General features: G+C 29.3%; 1 protein-coding gene across 1 annotated transcript in view; it reads right to left on the bottom strand.

Moving 5' to 3' along the window:
• The window catches only part of Rim (Rab3 interacting molecule), a 39,339-nt gene that overhangs the window by 4,329 nt on the left and 13,567 nt on the right, over positions 1-21,443 (bottom strand). Inside the window, exons 7-19 of the mRNA XM_070647759.1 lie at positions 11,319-12,040; positions 9,214-9,412; positions 8,211-8,414; positions 7,522-7,805; positions 7,322-7,459; positions 7,129-7,263; positions 6,215-6,427; positions 4,799-4,927; positions 4,366-4,741; positions 4,108-4,306; positions 1,974-2,143; positions 1,637-1,807; positions 1,154-1,304 (exon numbers count right to left, since the gene is read on the bottom strand). Of these exons, the coding sequence (XP_070503860.1) occupies positions 1,154-1,304; positions 1,637-1,807; positions 1,974-2,143; positions 4,108-4,306; positions 4,366-4,741; positions 4,799-4,927; positions 6,215-6,427; positions 7,129-7,263; positions 7,322-7,459; positions 7,522-7,805; positions 8,211-8,414; positions 9,214-9,412; positions 11,319-12,040 (3,091 nt within the window). The remainder of the gene's footprint in view (positions 1-1,153; positions 1,305-1,636; positions 1,808-1,973; positions 2,144-4,107; positions 4,307-4,365; positions 4,742-4,798; positions 4,928-6,214; positions 6,428-7,128; positions 7,264-7,321; positions 7,460-7,521; positions 7,806-8,210; positions 8,415-9,213; positions 9,413-11,318; positions 12,041-21,443) is intronic.

A 21,443-nucleotide genomic window follows, 5' to 3' on the forward strand; every position in this document is an offset into this window, starting at 1 on the left:
TAAGGATATAATTACTGGTCCTAAAAATTCTTACTTCTGATTCAGTTCCAAAACTTGTTTGAATTCATTGTTTAATAAACGCTCTAAGTTTACATCTTTATTCTTACGCGCTATAATTTTCTAATCATTCTTAATTTTTTAATCCTAACACAACATTTATTTAGTATAGTTTTATTTCCATGTCCTTAAAATTAATATTGAACAAATGATAAATTGCAAAATATAACATTAAATTTTACTTATTCACGTAGATTCATCTCAAATATGAAGTAATAAATTATAAAAAGCAACTACAATTTCATAGATATTGTGTAAATTATTTGTATTATTTTTGCTCTAAATCTCCCCGCAGTATTTTTACACACATTATTGTATGGGCATGTCAAATCAGTTCTCTTTATTATTATTTTTTGAAGAATCTGATGATTTTATTTGTGAAGTGATTATTTTTTTGAAATTGATAATTATCTCGGACAGCAAAAACATTTTTGTATGAATCTTTTTGAAATTACTGGAAATATCATTTCAGAGTTTATTTTCTAATTGATTAAGTTAAAAAGTGAAACAAATTTTTTAATAATTTTAAACTTTGGAAGGTACGAATGACCGAATATTTGACTTCTGGCCAATTCAATGAATCCGACAACACGAATTTGTAAGAAAGGATTTTCGGCCATGTGTACCGTGTGCGGAACAGAATTTTAGAATTTTATCAACGGTGCTTAAGTTTAAGCATTTAAAATCTGATTAAGCCTAAGATCAAAAATCATCCCATTTTCTTCAAAAGATTGTTACAAAAATCATTTGCTACTCGAGATGAAAATTAAAAATTATGGATGATACAAAAATAAATTATTATATTACAATAAAAAAAAATTAACAATAATATTTAAATTAGTTAAAGCAATACACGCAAATTAAAGTCACAATAATTGTGAATTTTGATGCTTGTTTTTGAGCAGCAAGGAAATTGTATTAAGTAGTTCTTTAGTGATCTTATGATTTTCCACAACTACACTAATTTCCATGCTGCTAAAGCAACATTTCAGATTCAAAATTCACAAAACTAAAAAAAAATATCCTTAAATAATTAATATTTTTCTCTAAATTGTAAATCACTAAATTTTTAAAGAAACTCATAAATTAAGCGAACCTGTCGCCGTCAGCACTGCCTTCACCATCGCTAGATGCGCTCGAGCCACGTGATAGCCCACCGCGCATCTCGCCGGGCAAAACTTCTTCACTTCGATGAATTGTAAAAGAATTTTTACCCCTTTTACCGAAGCCCATACGCCGCTTTCGACCTTCATTTGTCACACATAAACATTGGAACGATAATAATCACAATAATAATTTTTATAATTTTAATTTAATTCAATTTTACAGCAAGATATTTTTAAAAGATGAAACTAATTTCTTCTATGAATTTTTGTGTTGTTTTTTTTATCTTTTAATTTGTTCCTAAAAATGGAAAATTTTGCACTACTGTCGGACCAAATTAATGCTTCAAACATTTTTTTTATTCTTATCATCTGATTTAAAAAATTTAATTCGAATTTAAATTTAAGAAATAACGCGCATCTAATCTCATGATATTAATTAGCGTAACAAATACTTAATCTCTTACTTAAATTACCTGTTGCCGACAACTGTGATGTCGAATTGCTTTTTCGTCCCATTCCACTACTAGCACCACTGTTTCGATCTTGTGTTGACGTTTCGCTTTTTGGAGATCTTTGGTCCATTTGTTTACCACGTCGACCATCAAGGCCTGTAAGTCCGACAGCTGTATCACTTAAACTACCATCTAAAATGATTTTGAATATTAGAATATTCATCTATAGATTCAAGCATTAGTTTCTCGCCACCCATTGGGACAAGGAATATCATTGATAGGGTGGCAAAAAACCAATACAATATCCAGTTGAGCTCAATAAATATACAACCACTGCAAAACCATCACACAAACTCACCTATTCTATCTTCTATATTAGTATCAGTATTCGATAAACTACGATTAAGATTTCCATCTTTTAACTCGCGATCACTTGCATCTCGATCTTGTTCATTGGTCCGATCATTTTTCTTGAAGGATTCGCGATGTCCGCCTTCTACAGTTCTCGTTCTTCTATCATAGTCACTACTATTTCGTGGCGATTTTTTCGTTTTGGGTGAGGATGTGGATTTTTTAAGTGAGCCGCGTTTCGGTTTGGTATTTAATTTAGCGATAGCATTGGAAGAAGCAATTTTACTTGATTTAGTTATTTTACTTGGAATATTATACTCAAAATATTCAGGATTTTCATTAATGCTAACGGAACTATTACGAGTACTCTTACTTCCAGTGGAACTATTACGAACATTGGATTTTAAAGGTAAACCTTCAAGACTACTACTGCGTCTATGACTAGGAACGCTTTTACGATTTTTAGCATGAAAAGAAGCATTTCTGTCGAGCCTAAATGGCTTTTCAAATACATCATCGACAGTTTCATCTTCCTCATCACTTTTTGCATCAGTCGAGCCTTGGGAACTTCGAGAACGACATTTTTGGAAAACATTCGGTTCATTATTAGTTATTTTCTTTATATCCGAAAACTCATTTTCGTTTTCAAATCCAATTGCTTTTTCACAAACATATTTTGTGGATCCGGCAGTTTTTGAATTTATTTTTGGCGATACAACTTTTCCCTCTAATTCAGCTTTGAGGCTACTTCTTCGTTCCTCTTGAACATCAAATGATTCGTCATCATTCCCAGCATCGCTTTGTGACAAAACCAATTGAGAACGAACATTGTTAATTATTGAACCTATTGTATCGCTCACATCATCTTTATCATTACTTTCAATCTTTTTTTTCTCATCATCAGTATTGTTTTTATCACATTTACTTTCATTGTCATCAGCATTGCGTATGATTGTTGGTGATTTTGGTTTGTTTGCAAGTTTCAAATCAAGCTTTAAATTCTCACGGCTATAGCTTCTTGCGCGTTGATGCTTTTTGACATTTTTATTTTTATCAATCTTTTCTAATGGATTTTTGCGGACATTTTTAGTCATCCATCCGGTATCAGAATCATATTCAACATCAATGATTTGTTCATCAGCAATGAGAGAATAGGAGCGACGTAGTGAAGTTGATTCGTCCTCGGATTTTAAATAACTTTCTGATAGATTGCATATATCTTCATTGTTTCCATCTTTTTGTTCATCAACTAATAATTTTTCATCAAAACGTGGTGAAATTGGTGAGAATTCAAAACTTTCAGCATTTGAGTCAAAAGATGGAATTGTTTCAAATGTTGGTAAATACAGTGATTGAGTGTTTCTTGCTGGCAATGGAATGTTAGGAAGTCGACGACGAACACCACGCAAACTATTAGAACTCGATAATTTTATTGAATTTTCTTTCCCTTCACAATAATTCAAAGGAAGAGAATCAAGTGGAAGTATCAATGGATCATTTGAGTAATGAACACTGCAATCAAATGTTTTATTTCCAGCATTTATATTAGTCGTTAAGTTTTGGTCAGAAAATGAAGATTTGAGAATTATCTGGCTTGATTTATTTCCAGTCTGATTTGAAATTACAATTGTCTGATTATTTAAAGAACCATGATTATAGTCAAACGATCCTCTACTTCCAGAATCATATTTTGAAAGTAAATTCGGCTCTGATGATCGCGATCTTAGTTGATGTCTAATATCATTTATTAAAAGTTTTGGTTTAAGGCTTAATGCATGCGATGAGAAAGCTGAATTTAGTGTCGATGGATTTGTTAAGTCATGGTTTGGGAATTTTTTATTTAAGCAATAATTGTTGGGAACACTACTACTAACCAATGGGCTACTATGGTAAATAGATTTAAGCGTTTCGGGAATTTTGGGTATAGAAATTGCACTTGAATTTTGTGGGATACTTTCGGTAAGTTTTATAGATTTTAAAAATTCGCTTTCGCGTTCCGTAAAGATATCATCACGAAACCATGAAGTTGGGAGGCTTCTTTGAAGTGATCGTCTTTTATAAAGGTTTCTTCTCGGTTTGATTTTTTAAAATTAAAAATTCAAATTTTTCATTGAATTCATTCACTTCAAATTTCAACTTACCTTAATCCTTTTGAACCTCGCGGCCTTTCAGATTGGGTTGAAAAGGCACTCGATGTGACACTTACAACAGATTCCATATCTGAATCTCCAAAATCACCTATTAAGTCTTTATCTGGCGAAAGAGAGGCCTTTGGTCGTAACCGAGTCTCGGCATTAGGTAAGTCACTATCGGAAAGTCCGGAGTAATGTCTTTCCCATCCTAAAAGTCAAATTTAATTATTTAACTCGTTCTAAAATAATTTAAAGGTAATCATATACCTCCAGCACCCGTACTCCTATACTGTGGTATGTGATATCCTTGACGTACACGATATCTCGATCTACCCATTGAACGCTCCTCAAAGTCTTGCATCAGTCGATCTCGTATGGCGGGATTTCGTGATATTTGAGGTACTTTTGGCAATTGGCGCTTTTTCGGTGAACCAGTTGGCGTTGCTGTTGCTGAACGTGATTGAAATTTTTGTGGAAATGATTGTTGCTGTTGTAATGGAAGAACCGGGTAGTCTTTGGAACTTGTTATAAAACGATCATCTGGTGGTGATAATGAGCCACGTCTTTCACTTCGATAATCACTTGGTGCTGCTGATTGACTTCTATGGCTCATTGACATTTCGCCCCTTCGTTGTACGTTTGACTGAAATTAATATAATTATGATGATATTCTTAAATTCATTTGAAATTTTAAACTTACTTGCTGATAACTATGTGATCCACCACCTATACCTGATACAGTTTGATAGTCACGTGATACCATACCAGCAACTCGTTTACGACCTTGCGGTGACATATCACGTCGCGAACGACGTTCAATCAAATCGACCTGAGGTGTAAAATAAATGAAATGAAAGGTTATGTAATTTATGTAGCATAAAACTTTTTTGATGTATTAAAATTTGAGACTTTCTAGGAAGAATTTTATGAACTTGTTGGCAAGGTAAGTAAGACTTGAAGAGTTATATATTATTAGAAAAATGGATGGCTGTTATTTTATATATAAAAAACTACATTATAAATACAAAATAGATCTAAAACCTATAGTAATCTTGTTAAGCAAAGTGAAAGCAATATTGATTAATTTTAGAGAGAAAACTGAATAAAAAATATATGATAAATAGGAAAAATCGAAACATAAAAATGTGCTTTCATATAAATAGAATAAAATATTATAAGTAAAAAAATGTCATTGTTTGGCCCTTTAAAAGTCAAAATCAATGGATAATAAGCCATGTACTAATTAAATCATAAAAAAGCATTAAGCATCATCAAAATTATGTCTAAATTTCAAAACAAAACTTTTGCATGCAAACAAACTTTTGAATATTATTTGCTTTTGTATATGTGTGTTTTATCTTGTCCGTATTCTTATGTCCACTGGCTTCGTTACCCATTTACATACAGTAAAAATATGACACTCAGAAAAAAATGATAAGAAAATATTGTTCTTCTTACTAAAAAGAAAGGAATTAGAATAAAACATTTTATAAGAGGTAGTTTAAGATAGGGATTGGAAAGAAACCCCATAAGTGAACTATTACCTTAGCAAATGAAGTTATAAAATGTTTAAGAATACGTATCAAAATAATTGAAAACTTAAGTCATATTTGCATAAAATTGATAATGCATTAAGAAGTCATACTGGATTTACTTTATACTTCTTCATCAATTTTGAAAAAAAAAACTCTTTGAAGCGTTGAATTAAAAAAAAAAATACTAGGGAATTGAATGCAAGAAAATTTATAATTTTGATAATATTATCAAAACAGTTAAATAGTAAAATATATCCAAAAATTAGATAAGAAAAATTCACATAGTGGTATTTCTAAAACTCTGTTAAAAAAATTAAAAATTAAAAAAAAACTTAAAACTAAACAAAATGTGTGTGTTTAAAAACGTCATTACAACATTTTAATTAATATCATAAATAGAATTAAAATAATATTAATTATAGATAGTCAAAATGCGTGAGAATGTGTGTTGAAGGGCATAGAAAATGCACGCGCACACGTATAAATTCATAGAGAAATTAAAGGATAGATTGATTGTTTAAGACATTTACAATATTTTTTGTATCCATGTTTTATCATACATATTTTTTATTAGAATGTACCTCAGGCGGAGGACTTGAGGAACTACCAAGCGATGAAATACTCGCACCATCACGGCCCGTAGTTAAACCGTCAATATCGCATTCCGATGTATCTGAATCACTAAGTCGCGATGTTGTGCTTGGCGGTGATAAATGATCAGTTGGTGTGACTATATCTATTTCGTGACCAGTTGAATGATGATGATGAATATGATGATCATCAGACTTATGATACTAAATTTGTTGGTAAAATGAGAATATTTCAAAAGTTTAGTAAAATTTATGGATTTTTTTTTCCATACAACATCTATTTCCACACAAAGAGTTAAGAGAGGGAAGTTTCGTGTTCGATTGATGATTTGGTAAATATTTTATATTTCATGTAAATCATATGTGTATTTGTATGATAACTCATAATAAGGATTAATACAGGAATTAATATCGAATGATACAAGGATGAAACCAGCTAGTAAAGTCACAGACAGTCACTTCTATTAACTTCCATAGAGTATTTGACTGTAAATTATAGTTCATTCAAGGCTTCAGTTTTGCGTTTTTTGTCTGAATGCCTGCATTTTGTACGAACTCTAAAAAGTTTTAGAAGGAAACTATGAATTTTCATTTTTATATCAGACGAAATATGTAAAAAAATACAATTAATGAAAAAAGTTATTAATACTTTGTGTCTGTCTGAAAAGAAAGCACATCAACTACAAAGAAAATTTGTGGTTTTTCACTTATTTGTTCATTTCTAAAAAGATAAATCGAGAATTTTTTTCTTAATCGTAAAGGAAATAAAAAAAAATATTAAGAAAGCACGAAAAATTATTTTCGCAAAAGTTGTAGGAATAAAAGTAAAAAAATAAAATGTGTTGCATAAAATTTATTTAAAGTAACGGGAAAGAAAAAAGGCCTATAAAATATTGTGTACAAACCGTTCCAGGATATTCTTGATGCTGCTGCAACATATACCACTCGGCTTCATCATCGAGCGGATGGTTGTGCAAATCTACTACAACTTCTCCTAAAAATTCATGCACATCGTAACGAACATAATCCCAAAGTGTTATCTATTAAAGATATTATGTATTAATATAATTTCTGATAGACAATTTCTCGTAAACTCACTTCAAGTAAACGATTAGTTAAATCGGCTCGCCTTAAACCCGTAAATGTAAATGTTTGACCCCAGCGTGGCTCATTTGTACTAGCTAATGTTTTCGTTCGTCGTTTGGATTTGTCGGAATGACAAGGAAGCAAGAATATCTACACAATTGCAATAAAAAAGTAAGTGATAGAACCAATGATAAAGCTATTTTTATACATACTTTGGCATAAGGATTACGTGCAGATCCATTTGGTCGGTATGTTAAGTCAGCAGCACACACAATTGTTAAAATAAGTTGCAATGTACTCGATTCGAAGCCTAATTTTATTTGTGTACGACCACCAACATTTGGATCGATTGAACCTGATTGCATCAAGCGCCTCTGATATCGGCCGAGAGGTCGCTTTGAATGAGCTGTGGGTTGAAGTTTTTGTTGATAATTAAAATCCGGCGATCCTGGTGATGTTACTAATACACTTGGCTTATCACGTGCATCAAACGGCTCTATGTTTTTTAAAGATTTAAAAAAAGAAGAATATAAAAATTTATTAAAATTCTCATTTTTGACTATAAAATTTAAATATGAAAAAATTCTTTAGCGTCGCATAAAAAAATTGCGAAAGGTTAGTTTCTAATATTGAAATCTTGCATAATGACGTGTAGTGAGTGAGTGTGCAAATATTGTATATTTGTGTTTGTGTGCTGTGGTTGATCTGGATAGAAGTTTATTCGTAAAATATCTCGTTTTATATATTAAAAAAAAATTAAAATAACGTTGCTCCCCATTTAAACTCTAAGTAAAAATTATGAAAATTTCTTTTTAAATTCGCATAAATTTAACTTTTTTAAAAAATTTCAAATTTTTTCCACAGTTTAGATATTAAAATTTTCAAGTAAGATTTGTGCTACCTTTCTGTAGATATTGTCGATTTTGTCGTATTGGTGAATGCGATTGTCGCCAGGAAGTTTGAGCAGCTTTACGATTTACGCTCAACGGTCGTGATACAATTAATTCTATTTGTGACTCATGTCGACTTTCTTCAATCACATCATACACTTCTTGTGCACTTTTGCCTTGCAATGAGCGACCATTCCACTCAATCACTTCATCGCCTTTTTGATTTTTTTCGTTTCATTTTTTCGTTGTGTCATTTTTTTAGGAAATTGAAAAGTTAATGTAAAGAAAAAAGAACAAAAAAATTAAAAATATGTTGTGGCTTAAAAAAAATAAAAATAATTAAATTAATAAACAAAATCAAAATTTTTGGATATCTACAGTCTAAAACTAACGAAAAAATCAGGATGAATTAAATATTTAAAGGTAATGATACTACTGCATTAACTATCTAGAGGATGTAGTTTGACATGTAAAGTTCAATTTCTCACGTAATTTGCAACGATGAAATCACAATCGTTTGGAATAAAAATAATTTATATAGTTTTCATGAAATATCTTTAGGTTTGGAACGGTTTGGGATATTTGGGACTGGCTCTCAAAATCAACTTTGTTCTGATGTTTAACAAATAATATTATTGGCGTCTTTAAATACAATCAATAAGAACAATTAAAATCTTAAGGAGTTTTAGATAACCCGAGTGGCAGGATTAGGTTGATCGATGCTGGAAGATCGATTAACCTTTTTGTGCTACTCGGGCAAGTAATTAGACATAGTTTGTCTTATATGTAGGTAAAATTGCCTGTTTCAAGAATAAATACATCAACATACATAAACAGCATTTTTTGCTTTTTCTCGGTTTTCAATCAAGCATCAAAATTTAGCAGTGAATATCCTTCCAAACGATGTTCACAAAATAATAATGTAACTAATAACGAAGCGAAACAATTTCAAAATGAGGGGTAGGGAAAACAATAAATAATTAAAAAACTCTAATATTGTTCATGTTTTCTTACCCACTCTCAAATGTCCTTCTTGCTCAGCAAAAGATCCACGTTTAACTTTTTCTATAATAGCACCTTTGCGTGATGATGACAATAATTTGCCACCAATAATTTTTAAACCTAAAATATCTTCGCCATCAATATTCTTTCTCAATATCATATGACCAATCATTCGCTGACCATCTGCTGACACTTGCCAACTTACAGGATTCTTTATTTAAATTTTTTGGTTTGATAAATTTATCATTTTGTGGCACGTTATAAGTTGATTCAATGTTTCATTGCAAAAAAATATAAAATCATTTTATTTGAATAAATCGTAAAATGTTTTATTTCGTGAAAACACAAAAATGCAATGATTTGGATTGAGATTATTTTTATCGAAATCGATGATGATTTTACACGAATAATATAAGAATGAAAATACATAAAATTTGTTTTTGGAGGAAAATAGGAAGAAAAAGAAAAAAAGAAAAATTTTGATCTTAGAACAAATCTCTTAATATAATCTTTAATATCGCTATTTGTTTGGTCAAGGTGGGAATACTTGTGGATTTTATTGAATTATTTTTCGTTTAGATCTTAGTTTTGGATAATAAATCCTAAGAAAATTGATTTGAACTTAACAAAGTGGAGAAAGTTCTACGCTCATATTAAATTTTTATAGAATCTAAGAAAAAGCGCGTTGTGCTTTTTTAAACGTCCTAAATCCTTGAAAGCATTACAGCGGCACATGTGGCCGCCATTTGGATGATATGAAAAACTTTTGACGATCGAGAGTGAAACTTAATATTTTAAAAAGTCATATGTATAGTTGAAGCGTGAATTAGGAAAATATTTTAATATAATTCATCATTTCCACAAGTATCAAAACCTTGATTTGTGAATCTATTCAGGCCAATTAAAATATATAAAAAATTAAATAAAGTATGAAAATACATAACATTGTAGTGATTCACATTTAGACACAATAATAAGAAGAGAAATCACAAAGAGAGGATGGGATTGAGAATAAGGAGATTAAAATATTATTTAAGAGAAAATGAGAGCTGAGAATGAACTCAAATATGTGAGAAGATGAAAGATGTTGTTCCATCCAAAAAAAACTTTTGAAGGATAAAAAAAAGTTTGTCTTCTGTTCAAGATAGAACACACACACTTCTTATACTTTTGTGATATTTTTATATCATTTACCGTAATAATAGAAAAAATAGTGATATTATTAATTAAATTTATCATTAATATAAAATATATGTTATCTCATGCAGCAAAAATGAACACTTAGCGCATATAAATTTAGTAATAGAGTAGAAAGAAAATTAAATAGATAGCAATACATGCAACAAACTAGTAAATTAGCAATAGAAAAAGGCTTCGTTCATTTTTTACTAGATTATATTTCTTTTTTCATCAAAGAATTTGCTTTATGTGTTTCTATATTGAGTCATTGCATTGAAAAGAGGAAATAAGTTTAATATCAAAAAAGGAGGAATATCAAAGCTTGGATTAGTTCGGAAGGAAATTAAGCTAGTGATCATTTTAGGCAACAATCCATGATCAACTCAAGTAATGACAGTTCGACTAAGAATTTAAAAATAAAGATAAAGTTGAGCAGAACTTGTTTAAAATCTGGAAATTTTAGTAAAAAGGTCAGCAGTAAGATACCATAAAGTGCTTGTCAAAAGACTCAATATAATTTTGAGTCTTCAATATAATTTGCAAAATATTGAAATGTCCCCGAAAGCTTATGTTTTTTAAAAGTCTAAAAATCCAGCTCCAGGCCAGATTCGATATTCGGGTATGTATCCTCGATTTATATACAATAGCTCAATGTAGAATCTTCAAATTAATGATAATGCTTAGCAAAAATCAACTTAATGCTCTAAGAGCCTAAAAAAATTGTTATTTTTCAGCCAGACTGTCGTCTTTTTTGATTCAAATTTTTTGATGAGACACAAGATGAAGAAGACAATTTTAAGAACTTTGGAATAAAAAAATTGGGGGGATAAAATTTTTGAAATTTTTTCAAATTAATGGCGTCAAGTAAGTCTCGTTCATAACCAAAGGAGGTGAATTTTACAGAGAAGTTCTCAATGATTGTTTTCAATTTATAATACCTTTGGTCCATCACCACGATTAGAATCTTCACTGCTGGTAAATGTACTACTTGTATCAATTCCCGAATCTTTAGTTGTTGAGTCTTGACTCTCTTGTCGTTCACTTTCCCAACGAGAAAATTCATCCGAATCTTGTCCGTCAAATCGTACAGTCTTCTTTCTACGTTCTGTAAATCTTCGATTATCACCTGCTGATTGCTCATCCACATATGGATCGAGTGTATCACTTAAGTAACGATTATTTGAATAATAACTGTACGAGCTACTACCACTATTCGATTGATTGAGTATGGCACTGGTTCTATTGTTATAATTATACTGTGACGACGACTTCGTTGGCGATGATGCTAAAGTTGGATGATTGTGGTGATGATGGTGATACGCTAGATCATCAATATTATGCAGTGATTGGTCATGAATATGTGATGATGGAAGAGGATTTGTATTATGATAGCTATTACTACCTAGACGATTATTATTATTGTTACTGTAATTATTATTGTTATAAATGTGACTTGAGTGATTAACACGATTGTATTGATTTCTTTGATGAATATCCAGCTTTGATGATGATGTTATTGTACTTGATATTGGTTGCGATTTCGCCAGCGATATTCTTGAGTCTCCGACTATATTTGTTGTTGCTGATGTTGGCGATGGTGGATAGTTTTTTTTCGATGTCGATGACGTCGATGATGGTGCACCATCAAAATATTTCCATGCTGTTTCAGGAGAAATGTTTTGGTTCAGGTTTAATTTATATTATTTTTTGTGAGTTTCTTTCGGTTAAATTTTGTTTTTAGATTAAACTTTTTAATATAAGAAAATTTCGCAATATTTTTAACGAGAAATATTCTTTTAATCCGAATTTTAATGATTTTGTTAAATGAAAATTTTTATTTTGAAGGGCTATTTTTGTTGAATTTTGCAAATTTAGCAACTCAGTTGTACTAAATTATTTAATTTTTTTTTGCCGACACATACACATTGACGCTTGGTTTTCAAATTTTCTTTTTAAATAAATCATAATAAAAATTATAAAACAAATACCTAAAGTGAGTTGTATTTTCGAATAAGAATTTGAATTTTTTATGAAACCAAATCGCAGAAAAATAAATTCGAAGTCTATTTAATCTAGTAACGTATTTAATTAATTCCTGTCCCTAACAGGCCAAGAACATGTATCGAGAGCTGGCTCTTCATAAATTTATTAGTTGAGTATGCTCGCGAGCGTTATTCTCTCCTTGCTCTTGCGAGCAAGCTCTTTACTTGCTTGATGTATTGGTTTCACTTAACTTAAATCAATTTTCTTTTTATTCTTGAGCCTTAATAATTTTATGTACATTTAAAGGTAATAGATAAGAAGATAGAGGATCGAATGAGAACACTGAACAAGTTTTAAATATCATAATTAACAATATAAGGTCATAGTATTGAAGTGGTTTAAAAAAACATTTATGTATTGGGAATAGTTTAATTTATATTTATATGGAGATAAAAAAAACACATGAAAATACAAAAATAGACAGAGAGCCGAGTGATTGAAGAATAAATAAAAATGTTTATTCTGTGCTTGCGTTTTGTGTGAAAAAAGAAAAAAAAATCCAAAAAAAAATTATGTTGTCCATAAATAAAGCTTTATCAGATAAAAACAAAAAGATAAAATAAGATTTTGTGCATCAAAAAATAGACTGATGGGAAAACAGAGCTGAAGCTTTCTCAGTGCTTAATTGATAGAATCTTCAACTCTTTTTTCAGCCATCCTCTTTCCAAAATTTCTTTCACCAATTTGTCATCACCATCACATTCAAAACTTAAGTAAGGATAGATAGATAGATAGTACTAAAGGAAGATGAGGATAATGAATATGAAAGATGTAAAAAGAATCAAATAGTTTAAAAGATTTAAGGTGTTTAATAGTAGTTGCATAAGGCATTAAGTACATGAGGTTCATTTGCTTATAAGCGAACTGTTAAGTTCATTACTTAAAAATTTGAAATTTCCTTCAAATTGCTTATAAAACAAATTCAGATTTCTATTGAATATATTAGTTCTTCTCAAATTTTTTAACTTTTTTTAATTCTCTGACGACTTTTCCGTTAATAAAGTATGATAGGAAATTCAAAGCAAAGCTCTAAGTCGACTCAAATTTCAAAGAATATCCGAGTCGACTTCGAGCTCTGCTTTAAAGCATTATATTAGGAAACATGGGATATTTAGGAAGAAAATGAAGAATTTAATAAAACAAAATAGAATTTTTACCGAACAATTAAAGCAAAATTAAATTTGAAAGACAAAATATTTTGCGCTTGATAATTTTAAATTACACAATTATAATCACAAATTATTAAGCATACATTGCATTTCCAAAATTTTTTTAAGGCCACACTAAAAAGTAAAGGAAATCTCAAATTCAAAAAATAAAAATTAAAAGCTTTCAGGATTTTCTTTTTAATTACCGCTAAAAAACTTTTTATTTTTTTGTCTAAAAAGTTTTGGTTTTTTGAAACATCAGATGATGATGACGATGGCGTTGATGCTTTTCTATCTACTTTTATATTGTCGCCTAAAAAGTATTGATATGATTTTTAATACATTAAATTTTGAAATAAAAATTTGAATAAAATTTTGACCGGAAAGATTTTTGATATTTTGTATTCGAGATCTAATCTTTCACAAATATTTCAAAATAATTTTATTTAAAGTCTTGACGCATAAGTAGTAATTTTAATTCACATTAAAAAATTAACATTTATTGAAAATGTAAAAAATCGTTTCATTTTTTTTAGTTTATCCGAATAAACGTATCAAAGTGTCAATAGTATCAAGGGAAAAAAATAAAGGAAGTAGTAAAACGTTACATTTTTATTTGCAGTTTAGGGTTAAACATATGAAGTATGAGAAATCTAATTAAGTCATTTAATAATATATATAGAATGTCATAAATATATCCATTATCTTCCTATCATTATGTCACTATATCTATATCAATTTTGTGATTGTATCAGAGCTTGGCTGATATGAAGTTTTTAAAATATGTCATTGTTGAAATAATTTCCAATATATTATATAGACTGGAGGAAAGCAACATAAAAGGTCTATATGAAGATAAATGAAGATACACAAACAGTAAAAAAGGCATCATTAACAATGAAAAGGACAATAAAACTGGATATGTTACTAAAAATAAAAATTTCCAACTGTTCGCTTCTTTTTCACCTGATTGTTTTTTATTGTATTTAAGTGAATATATAGACAGAAAATGAATGAAAATAGCTTTTTAGTAAACGAAGAAATTGGGAAGAACAGTACAAAATTACATTACATTGTACAAATATAGTCTTTTATGACATCTACTAGTGTAAATTTTTACCTGTATTAAGTTTACTTAATAACAAACTATATGCAACGGAATGAAAATTATGAAATGTGTTATAACTAAAAATGAACATAAACATAAGAAATAATTATAAAAAATTTAAACTAAAATGATACAAACAAAAATAATAAAAATAATTCTGAAAAGCCCTTTGACCTTGCTTAAGTGCTTTTGTCGTGAAAATTCTTGGTATATGATAATTAAAATATTCAAATACTTTCTAGTATAGACAAATAAGGCATACAAAAAAATCATTTGAAATTTTTAATCAAAATATCCTTAATTTCTAAAAGTAAATTTTGACTTCAATGTTCAGTTGCTATGGTTCAATTGATGAGAAATTGTCTGAACTAACAAGGAACATGCTTATGAGTATGCTCACAAAATTTAGTATACTTAATTTTATTGATTCTATGTTTTTAATTATTTTGCATTTCATAGATGATTCATTAGAAAATAATGACATTGAGTAGTAAATATAATAATTTGGGAAGAATAGAATAAGAGTGATTAATTGAAATAAATCAATAAATGATGATTTTACATATCGACTCTTATAGATTTTTTATTTCCAAAACAAAATAAGTAGAAATAAAAAATATATAAGAAATACCTAAATAAAACACAAAAATAAATAAATAAATTCAAAACAAAATTTAAGTAGATTTTTTTCTCAATTTGTGAGGAATGACAAAAAAAGCCCCGTAATATGTATATCATCTTATGCTTTTGAAGCATCATCAAAAATTTATGCATATAATTTCAGTCTTATTGCGGTTTCCGTTGGATGATTTTCAATATAGGTAGATTTTTTTATGTATTTCTTTTTTTCTAGCATAGTTTGCTATTCGCTTGGAAATTGGCAATGGGGAGCAACTCGAGACACACACAATTTTATAAGGAATAACAGAAAAATAAGAATAGAAAAAATTGTGTGAATAGATGCAAAATAATAAATATAATTTTTCATAAATTCTTCAATTTGTAGTTTTTTAATGTATCTTTTATCAAGTTGAAGTTTCTAGAGGGATAGTAACTTTATGAGAACAAACTAAAGCTTCAGAAATGAATTAAAAGTGAAATAATTTATTAAAATTGAACAAATCAGAGTTATATGTTTGTCAAAATTATAAGAAAATAAATTTGAGCATAAAATTAAGGGAAATTAATGTAAGAAATCATAATTACCTATTATGTATGTCTCAAATTAATTTTTTGAATTTCTATATTTAGTGTTTATTGTGTATGTGTTGAAAATAATTTTATTAAATTTGTTGCATTTCAAATATATTTAACCATTATAAATAAGAACTGTTAAAAAATTATAGACTTATGGAAAATATTCTTGAGAACGAATCTTCAGCCAACGAAATAATGACGTGAATTCAAGCTTCATTTTAAGTGCATCATCATGATGACTTTTTATTATTATTTGAGGCGAATCATAAAAAAGTTTTGGAAATAATTTGTAGTATGTCCCGAGCCATATTTTTGGCAGCTATATCGACACTAAATGGAGGCGGCTTTCATTTGGTGTTAATAAAAGAGGTTTGGTGGAGCCTAAAAAGATTTTAGGCGTAGCTTGGTCGTAATCTTCTTCTCTTTTAGAACATTTTTAAGTTATTAATAATGCGAATCCTAAGAAAAAACTACTTAAAGTACTCAAATGAGTGAAAAAATGTTAAAAAAAAAAATAAATCAAATTGAACGAATTACAAAACTTCAATCAATAAAGAAATGTGCTTGAATTTCTTTCCGACATAAATAATGATTTTATAGGAAACGTGATTGGTATGTTGTCAGTTTTAATCAAATTATTTAAACGGATTTTGGATATTTGCTTGCTGGTTTATTTTTATTTAGTATATTTAATTTAAATATCATTTAAAAATGTTTCTATATTTACACCGTATTCACGTGTGTACCTCACATTATAAATATCCTTTATTCGTATCTCAAAGAACAATAGCTATGTTAAAGTGTGGCAAGCGGATTGAGAAAGTTGACTAAGTGAACGTACCCAGTTTTACATTGAAATATTAACTTTTTTCAAGATTAAATTTGTGTATTGAATGCTTCAATATTTTGGAATTTTTAAAAACGTATTATTTCGAAGCTTCGTCGGGAGGCAGCAGCTCAATAAAAAAGTACAGTGTCCCGGCAAAAATAGACCAAACGAACTCTCGAATTATTTTATATTCATTTGAAAATTGCGGCATCTTATTTCAAAATTATTTTAACTCATTTTATGCTCTTTTTATTCTCATTTGTAGAGCACAGCAGTAGAATATAGAAAACAAGAAGAAAATAGAAACAGAAAGAAAAAATAAACATGGGAAACAAACGTCAATTTTATTGATTTTTCATAAATCCTTTTTCTCCTCTCATGCTTGTTAACTTTTTGTCTTATGAGAGCTGACTCGTGCTTTCGTGTCTATGCAAGTTTCAAGTACAATATGATGTTTTTTTTTTTGGAAATCATTTTTGAACGTTTTTTCTCTCTGTCTCTCTATATTTCCTCATTGTCAAGACAGCTTTAAAAAGTGTGAACAAGTTCTCAGCATGTACAGTTTAAACACCATCTTTAGTATTGAACATGAGTTTTCATGCATACAAATAGCAAAAAAAAAATTTGGAAAAAATCAGAAATATTTATTTAATTAAAGAGAATTTAATATGTAAAATTTGGTTCGACCCCAAATGCCTTCCATCAATACGCCCCTGACTGTCATCATTAGAACTTTCAGAAAAACTACTTATATTTTCACCACATAGTCATCGTTTGGACTTTCATGAGAATTTCTTGTTTTCAATACTTAAGAATCATTAAGCATAGTTACATTTATGTTATTGCATACATTTATGGAAATGATGACAATTTTGATGCTTTTGTAATATTACATTACATACAATTCATAACTATAGGAGAACAATAATGATAAGAGGAGAATGAGCATCTTAGAAGGAAATAGTTTAGTTGCTATTGAAAGTGTTGCATGGAAAGACATTCATAAAAAAAACTGAATGAGAAGAAGAGATAGTCGATAAAAGCCTTCAAAGCAAAAAACTACTCAAAATAAGAGTAGAGGATTTTTTCCTCCAAAGACAATAGCGAAGCTATATGAAAGTCATATTGTGTATGGGTAATTTGGCTACGATATGTGTCATAAAGAGAAACAGTATAAGAACAAGTAGAAAAAATCATCATTTGGCTTCCAATATACTCACTCGTAAAATTTTTTACATAGAGTTTGTACATAGAGTTAAGCTTGCTTTTATATATTGAATATTTTTATTTTTGCTCTTTCGAATGCTATGGGACAAATTCATAGATATTATTGTTCTTTGATTTTCGAATTTTATGGAATCTTTTGAGAAATCTCTTTTTGAACTTGATATTGAGTCTGGAAATTTTTTATATGCTTATAAAATAAAATTCTTAATTTAATAAAAATTATAGTTTTGCGGTTTTGTAATAATCTCAATCAGAAACCCTACACATGAAACATATGTAAGAACGAACAAGAGAAAATAAAAAAGAATGTAAGGATCAAGAAAAATATGTTGCCAATTATTATCGATTATAAATAAATTGATTTTTAATTATTGCCTTATAAACGACAATACGACATCAATATCGTCAACAACAAAAGCAGTGTGATATAAAAGGCAATGGCATAAAAGTAGTACCATAGCATGAAAAAGAGCGAGTCAATGCATAGAAGCTAGTAAAGCAAAAATGTAGAAGAAAAAAGGCGGGAATGGGGGGGTTAGTATTAATTGTTGTGAAATTCATTTTTCATTATATTATCGATATCGCCAATGTGACAAAGTGGCAAAAAGGCGAAGAATTAACCGAATGAGAAAATAAGTAAGCGGAAGAAAGTCACAACAGTGTAGTACAGATGATTTTAACCTATTATAAAAGCATTGATTGGATTTTCCTTTCATGATGACTTAACAATAAAAATAGGGCAAAAATTATGAACAGGAATTATTTTTTAATTTAGAAAATTGCATTATTTTTTTTTCAATAATATTCTCCTCTTAACAGCCTGTTCAATACTTAATGAGTCCTTGATTATAGTATTTATGCATACGTCAATATGTGAGTAAAGGCAACATGTTCGTGAACAGAAAAAGAATTGTAAGTGTGACCCAATTAAGCCTCAGCTGACAGATTTTTTTTTACTTTCATTCTTTTATTTCTTAACCATGAAATATATAATCAGCAAAGAGGATACTTCAAACATGTGAAGAACAAACCCAGAAAGCACACGACGTAGAAATAGCCTCGAGCTAACTTGACTATGGCCTAGGAGGTTTGAGAGTTGCACTGGTCTAGGACCAGATTTTCTACAATTTCAATGTTGTGTGGCTTCTGGAAAAGCTATATATCAAATTTTATACTCTTTAGTAATTCTAGAGGTCGTAGTCGATTCGGGTTTTGAATTGAAAAGTCTACTCCATTCTATTTAAATTTCGAGTGGATTTCTAGCTCTGATATGATTCTATTGTAAAAATTATAACATTAAATATACATATTTTCATGGTGTGTGGAACTTTGTTATCACAACATTTCTCTTTCTCTTTCTCTCTCTTCCTCTCTCACTCGTCCTTTACAGCTCGATTGAATATCTCCCTCTCTTCATCTTGCATGAGATAATATTTTCAGTCTGGATGAATATTTTCATGTACGTCATGAGAGTCATTAATAAAGGCTGTCCGTTTAATGTGGGCGGTTTGTTGCCTGACGACAACAAAGACGATGATGATGCTGATTTTATATTACAGTGAATGTGAGAAGCAAAATCCTTCTTCTTTCGACCTCTAAAATGCACACATTAATGAGCACTGCAATTTGCAACCCACAGACATTTTTTTTCTTTCTCTCTGCGATTCTCTTATTCTCTCTTTTAGAATATTTTTAACATATTCTAAGTTTTCTTTCATTTCATCATGAATAGAATAGATCAATTGAGAGCATTATACGTAGATTGGAACGAGTTTAAAAAAAGTTTTTATGACGCACATGCATTCTTACTCTTCTTCAAAAAGCTCTTCTTATTCCACTTCTGCCAATTTAATCCACTCGGTATTTTGTAGAAAATTTCTCTTCATTTACTTTTTCTTGTATTTGAGTACAATTTTTATGGATTTAAAGACTCTATTAAGGAAGTTATTTAGGATGCTAAAAATAGAAGTGGATTACTAAGATGATGATGAAGATTTTTTTTCCAATAAAGGAAAATTTTGTTTCGAAATCATTTTATTTTTAGTAATTTTTCCAAGAATTCAAAGTCTTTCCTTGATAGCATACTGCGTAGACGTGGTCAAAAATCGGACCCAGACTAGCGTGACTCTGGCCTCAGACCAGATTTGACGAAATTCAGTTTCTGATTAGTCTTAATTAATCCTTGGGATAAATTTTCAGCAATTTGTATGCCATGTGCTTTTCGGGTTTGCATTTTAAAATCGATTATGATGAATCTTATTGAAAAATGAATAAAGTCTAAATTTGGAACTCAGATGCCAGAAAAGTTTTACCTTAACAATCTTTCAACTAGAATCTTTTCCTTAAATTTTTTAATATCAAATCATGTTAAATGACAACAAGCTATGAGCACAGCTTATAACAATGAGAATGTAGTTTCCTGTACCTTGTATAAAAATAATGAGAAAACAGGTAATAGGAAATGCCTCAATTTATTAACTTTGTCATGTGTTTTCAATTAACTGTAAATGATAATAAATTTATTGCTATTCATAGCTATCAGGAATGAAACACTCATAAAAACATTAGAATAAATTGTAAAGTTTTAGTAAATTTACACGTGCTTGAATGCTGTCAAAGTGATGCTCATTATTATTTTCAATTGAATTAACATATTTTTATTTTCTCTATATAAGCACCTATCGAGATAATATTGCACTTGGAATCGGGAATTGGCAAGCGGTAGCCAACGAAGGAGCAAGTTTAAAGCGACATCTATAGGAGGTCATGGATCACATTTAATTTCGAATTTATTTATTTCAAAAAATATGTAAGTTGTAAGTGCTCAGGAAATCATTTCGGAATACGTGGTAAAGTATAAAGAAGAGCTAGCTTTACAAGGTTTATTCTTTCACACCAGTTATACTATAATTGAGAAATTCTATCATGTGCAAATCTTTTCGTGTGGAATAATTTAGTATAAAACTTAAAATATATCAATTATATAAAAATATATCAATAGCTTGCTGTAAAAGTTTGACTTGCAAATTTGTGTAAATTATTATTTTAAGTGTATGTGTCGGCTTTTTAATGAGATGATTTTTACTTTAATTTTCGATTGCGCTCTGTAAATGTAAACAAATTTGCTCACCTCTATTCAAAAATTATCCATATAAAATTTTGAATCCTAGATTTACTCTCTTATTTATATAAGTTATTCAACAAATTTATCACATCATAACTATATACATTATTGAGAAAATCTCATTTGACAATTCTAATTCATTCACGGATTCGATTTATCAAAATATTATTTCTACTAGATTTTTAAAAATAGAATTCAATATAATTCCATTTATGCACATTTACACCACAATAAATCCATATTTATTTCTGGTCTCTTGTTTGTTAAAGATAAAGGAAGAATAAAGGAAAATAGGAAAAATTCTAATTTATTGCAGCAATTTTAAACAATTTTGTAGAAAATGCACTTAATATAAACGTGATTGCATTTGAACAACAAAAATAAGTT

The sequence above is a fragment of the Chironomus tepperi genome, unplaced genomic scaffold (genome assembly GCF_022539635.2).
Source record: "Chironomus tepperi strain 1889 unplaced genomic scaffold, CSIRO-AGI_Ctep_v1 contig_376, whole genome shotgun sequence".
NCBI lineage: Eukaryota > Metazoa > Arthropoda > Insecta > Diptera > Chironomidae > Chironomus > Chironomus tepperi.